Raw genomic sequence first — 5,183 nt, forward strand, 5'->3', positions numbered from 1 at the left:
TTCAGCTCCTCAGCCATCATGGCAGCCTGAAATGATGGGCAGTTTTGACATGAATGGTCAAGCGTCAACAACTTTTAGGTGAAGTAGTACATCTTATTTTACATTAAAAAGAAGACTCACATCAGTGATAGCCTTTTTGGCTTTCTCCTCAGCATTTCTTGCTTCCTGAACTGAATCCTCCACTTCACCCTGAACCTGGACAAGGTCAGACTCCAGCTTCTTCTTGGTGTTCATAAGACTGGTGTTCTGGATAAGGGTATTTAAAAAATGATATTAATATAAACCATTTGGATGTATCTTATATGGAGGATGAATTCTCTTGTATACATACAACACACCTGAGAGTGAAGCAGTCCGACGCGCTCACTGGCATCAACCAACTCCTGCTCAGCCACTTTGCGTCCTCTCTCTGTCTGTTCCAGAGCAGCTCTCAGCTCCTCAATCTCAGCCACCATCAGGCCATTTCTGCGCTCCACCATGGCAACCTGCTCCTTCATGTCTTCCTGTCCTCTGACAGCATCATCAAGGTGCAGTTGGGCATCCTGACAACAAAAGAAAAACAGTGAACCATCTGTACTCTTTTTATTGGTTTTTAAATAAAATATAAACCTCACCTTGAGCTGTCCCTGGACATTCCTCAGCTGCTTCTGGGACTCAGAAGCCTGACGATTGGCATGGCTCAACTGAATCTCCATCTCATTTAGGTCTCCCTCCATCTTCTTCTTGATTCTCAGGGCATCATTCCTGCTCCTGACCTCAGAATCCAGAGTGCTCTGCATGGAGTCAATCACCCTCTGGCTGTTCCTCTTGATCTGCTCCATCTCCTCATCCTTCTCTGCCAGCTTCCTGTCTACTTCACCCTTAATCTGGTTGAGCTCAAGCTGAACACGGAGAATCTTGGCCTCCTCATGTTCCAGTGTACCCTGGATACAGTTTCAACAATTCAATTAATAACTCATACAAGATGTCCTCCATGATACAAGTTTGATTAGCCCAACAAAGAAAGAAGAAATGAATGCCGATGGTTTTTATCAATCAATGTCAACTTCTGATGTTGCTCTACCTCAGCTTCCTCCAGTGCTGACTGAATTTCAGACTTCTCAGTCTCCACAGTCTTTTTGGCCTTCTCCAGCTCATGGATAGTCTTTCCAGTCTCACCAATCTGTTCAGTCAGGTCTGAAATCTCCTCTACAGGAAACACAATGCAAACAATGTATATAATCTGTATTCTTTTCTCTATATAAGTATAAATGTTAACATACGTTGCAGGTTCTTGTTCTCTCTCTTCAAGGTCTCCAGATGATCCAGAGCCTCCTCATAAGAGTTCTTCATCTTGAAGAGTTCAGTGCTGAGAGAGCGAGCCTCCTTCTGAGCTCCTTCCAGCTCTGCCTGGCCCTCCTCATACTTCTGCTTCCATTCTGCCAGGACCTAGAATTATATAGATAAGTAACACTGATTACTTACTATGAAAGATTTTGTTTCCTTTGAATCAATGTGGTCTTGATTTCCTTTTACCTTATCAAAGTTCCTCTGCTTCTTGTCAAGATTGGCAGCCAGACCATTAGCTCTCTCCACATCAATCATGAGGTCCTCAACCTCACTCTGGAGCCTCTGCTTGGTTTTCTCAAGAGAAGCACACTTGGAATTCACTGCCTCAATGGTTTCCTCAGCATCCTGCAGGCGCTGGGCAAGCTTTTTCCTGTAGTCAAGTATTCTCAAATTTAATTTAGCAAAGAACGGTGTAGTGGTAAAATATTGAATAAAAAACCTATTTATTCATTAAAAGTTAAAAAGGATTACATACTTTGCCTCCTCAAGCTCCTCAGTGCGCTGGATAGCATCAGTTTCATACTTAGTTCTCCACTGAGCCACCTCACTGTTGGCCTTGGACATTCCTCGCTGCGCTGCAGCTCAGCCTTGGCTTCCTGCTCCTCCTCAAACTGCTCTCTGAGCAGATCACAGTCATGGCGGGCTGACTGAACAGCATGGGCAAGAGCATTCTTGGCCTATTGAACATGACAGGAGACCTTATTTAATGACCTGTTTTTTATATTACTATTATTATTTATTTAGTATAATTGTGTATAATTGTGGTAATTATGGTTATTGTAATACCTTCACTTCCTCCTCAATGTGCCTCTTCAACTCCTCAATCTGCTGAGTGAAGGCCTGTTTGCCTCTGGTCAGCTGGGAGACAAGAGCTTCTTTCTCTTCAATCTGACGGGAAAACTCACCTGAATGACAATGTATGAATGACTTTGGGAAAATTATGAACCCACCCCTTAGTGCTTTTCCTTACAGATGTAAAGGTGACTTACCATTCTCTGTTTGCAGTCTGGCCTTCTGTGCATTAATGTCATTCAGCTGGCGGACATTCTCATCATTTTTGGCTTTGAGTTCACTCAACTGGTCCTCAAGAGTTCTGCACATTTTTTCCAAGTTACCCTATAAACAACAAAACATTATGTATGTTGAGTATTTGTAAGTGAGTTGGTTTAAGGTTGAAGTTTGAAGCTACTATTAGTTACAGTTCGTGTTCACCTTAGCTTTGGCAACAGCCTTGTAGTTACAGTTTGTTTTAATACTTGGCTTGTTAAGGTCCCCATCGCTGTAAAGTCAGCGCTCCTGACTGGTTTTCTCATAAGACGATCTGTGAAATACAAACATGCTTTTATCATGCAGTTCGCATGTAATATTATGGGTGTTATGTGGTTTCAAATTTCTACTGTCCATATCTTTGGTATGTTACACATTTTATACATGTGGATAGTAGAGAGCATGTGGTCTTACCAAAGTGAGGCATTGTGTAACTGATATGCACATCTATAGTTGTCCAGGTTCAGATGGAGGACAGATAATGGGGTGGTGGCCTCATCCTCTCGTGCCTCTGTATGCCTCCCACTAACTACAGCATCATAAACTCACAGGAAGGCCACTTGTAACGGAGATGTTCACTAAACAACGCAATAAAACCCAGAAGTAAGGATCTGTAATGTAGAGAGCTGGGATCAGTGTGGTTGAATCCGATTTAGATATAGGTATAGGATTCTACATACTGTAGTATTAACATAAAAATGGGTTTAGTTGTGGTACAGTGGAAATCACGTAGATCATGCCATGTGATTTGCTATAAGCTCTTTGAGGTTTATACAGCACGCAAGGCTCCACTGAGGTGGTGTCATCATGGCCATGTCTCAACATTCTGTGTTGGACGTTATGAATTGTATGGAGTTACATTATTCCCTTGTCAATACCTTTTTTGTGTGAGTGGTTCCTGGCATCGGCGTTTGTCAGTCCTCTTTTAGCAGTCACTTTCTGGAGTAGAAAATAAAGTGGAGCGATAATTGAAAGACATTTATTGTCAGATATTTCACATTCATTTCAAAGTTTCTATCAGTTATGATAGTTCTAGTAGAGCGTAGGTTCACCTTACCTTTCCGTTCCCTGCGGTGTCTTAACTTCGCTTTGCCACCCCTTGTTGTTTTCATCTAGTTTGCCTCTGTTGACTAAAACAATCTCATCTGGGTCAAGTTTCACAAAGACAGGCAGCCTTGGTTGGCATCATAATGGAGCAGTCCTGGGGCCTGCTATCGGTCTCTTGTTTGCCTCGCTTTTCGGAGGTAACATGGCCAGGCAAGGGGCCATTACTGTTCCATCGTCCGCGTCTGTGCTCATCGTGGGCACTTAGTGGAGACCAAAATATGAGAAATTTTCAAACACGAAGTGATGTAAAGGGTTATGGTCACAGAACGCTGCATACTGACTTTGCGCACTGATTTTGTTTTGAAGAATTTATCCTGAAATTGATGCAAACTGAAAATATCTTGGTTATGCTCTGTGTCCTGTCAAGTGGTGCAAAAAACACAGGTGAAGTTTTAGAAAGTTAGGTATGTAAGTTTTCTTCGATTTTGCATCTAAAGTTCAGACAATAAGAAATGTAACATAACAAAGGCCAGATTAGGGAATAGAAAAAATAGTCTAACTTTTAAGCAAAGTAATTAAAAACGTTAATTACACTGATCAGCAGAATTCTACTTAATGTGGTTTTTGATCTATCACAGTGGATCACAGTATAATAATTGTCATATGAAACTATGCGATGCTGGAGTGAGGAAAACAGTTGTGGTGCACTTAACCCAATCTTCTAATGGCAAATCAGTTGGAGCAGATTTTCAGTAGCTGCTGGTTTTATACAGTCCAACGGAGTGCTGCCTTCTCAGCATAACTGCCCCACTCAATTTGGTCGGGGAACGATCGGAGTCTCCGTGGGCTTGACATAACCTGCGGCTTGATAGTGATATGTGGCTTGCACTGCATATATATTGGCATATCAGGGGGAAAAGTGTATATGGTTTGAATGGGATGTATCGTTGTAATTTCTACATATAGTTAATGATATTAACATTCGTAAAGGGAATCTGTTTTAAAAGCTGTAGTTATGTTTTTGGATCTATATTTTATAAGCATAACAAATACACTATAACACCATCTAATATTAAGGCATGTTGGATTCCATTAGAGTAGCCTCATGATGTGCAGCCAAAAATAGTACAAGTAAAGCAGTGTCAAATTAAATATAATATATAATATAACAACAATGCTTGGAAACTCATTATCACTGTTTAAAGAGTATCTTCCAGTAAAAGATTAACAATAGTTATGAGGTTTTAAGTAGATTTTTGGGGACTTGATTGTAGCTTATACAATACTGAGTAGCACAAGAATATACCCAGGGTGGTACCCCTGCAGTGTTTGTAGAGTATTTAAACTTTAGGCCATTTAGTTATTTTAAAATGATTTAAAATTAAATCATTTACATTGTGATACAGTTTATGGTAGGCACATAATGCGCCTATTAATTTTGATATCAGCAGCCAGTAAAGAGAGTTTTAAAATTTGGAGAAGCACTGAATGTCACTAGAGTATTAGGTTAACAGGAGATAAATAATTCAGGCTGATGGTCGTTTCCATTGAACCGCTGGAGCAAGTTTTTAGATATCTTTTGGGAATGGACCTTTAAGAAGGATTGCAATTAGATAATTTAATATACCAGAAATGTGTTCCTCGTTAATAACGTTCATATTTTTGGGTTGAGAAATGAAAATGCAGTTATTGAGTGGAAAGGTCTGATAACTGACTGACAGACAAGTGGATTTATTGAAAGGGAGTCTGGATCATTTCAG

The 5,183-nt window shown here is 40.5% G+C and overlaps 1 protein-coding gene across 1 annotated transcript in view; it reads right to left on the reverse strand.

Annotated features, from left to right (window-relative positions):
• Positions 1 to 5,183, reverse strand: part of LOC118323182 (myosin heavy chain, fast skeletal muscle-like) — a 29,812-nt gene that overhangs the window by 1,122 nt on the left and 23,507 nt on the right. Inside the window, 12 exon segments of the mRNA XM_035655114.1 lie at positions 1 to 2; positions 4 to 26; positions 121 to 246; positions 339 to 542; positions 615 to 923; positions 1,064 to 1,188; positions 1,263 to 1,428; positions 1,516 to 1,699; positions 1,805 to 1,893; positions 1,896 to 2,006; positions 2,116 to 2,234; positions 2,319 to 2,445. The exon segment at positions 1 to 2 is cut by the window's left edge and continues 113 nt beyond it. Of these exon segments, the coding sequence (XP_035511007.1) occupies positions 1 to 2; positions 4 to 26; positions 121 to 246; positions 339 to 542; positions 615 to 923; positions 1,064 to 1,188; positions 1,263 to 1,428; positions 1,516 to 1,699; positions 1,805 to 1,893; positions 1,896 to 2,006; positions 2,116 to 2,234; positions 2,319 to 2,445 (1,585 nt within the window).

This window comes from Morone saxatilis, unplaced genomic scaffold (assembly GCF_004916995.1).
Source record: "Morone saxatilis isolate NCDOM2014 unplaced genomic scaffold, NCSU_SB_2.0 Contig14, whole genome shotgun sequence".
Lineage (NCBI taxonomy): Eukaryota > Metazoa > Chordata > Actinopteri > Moronidae > Morone > Morone saxatilis.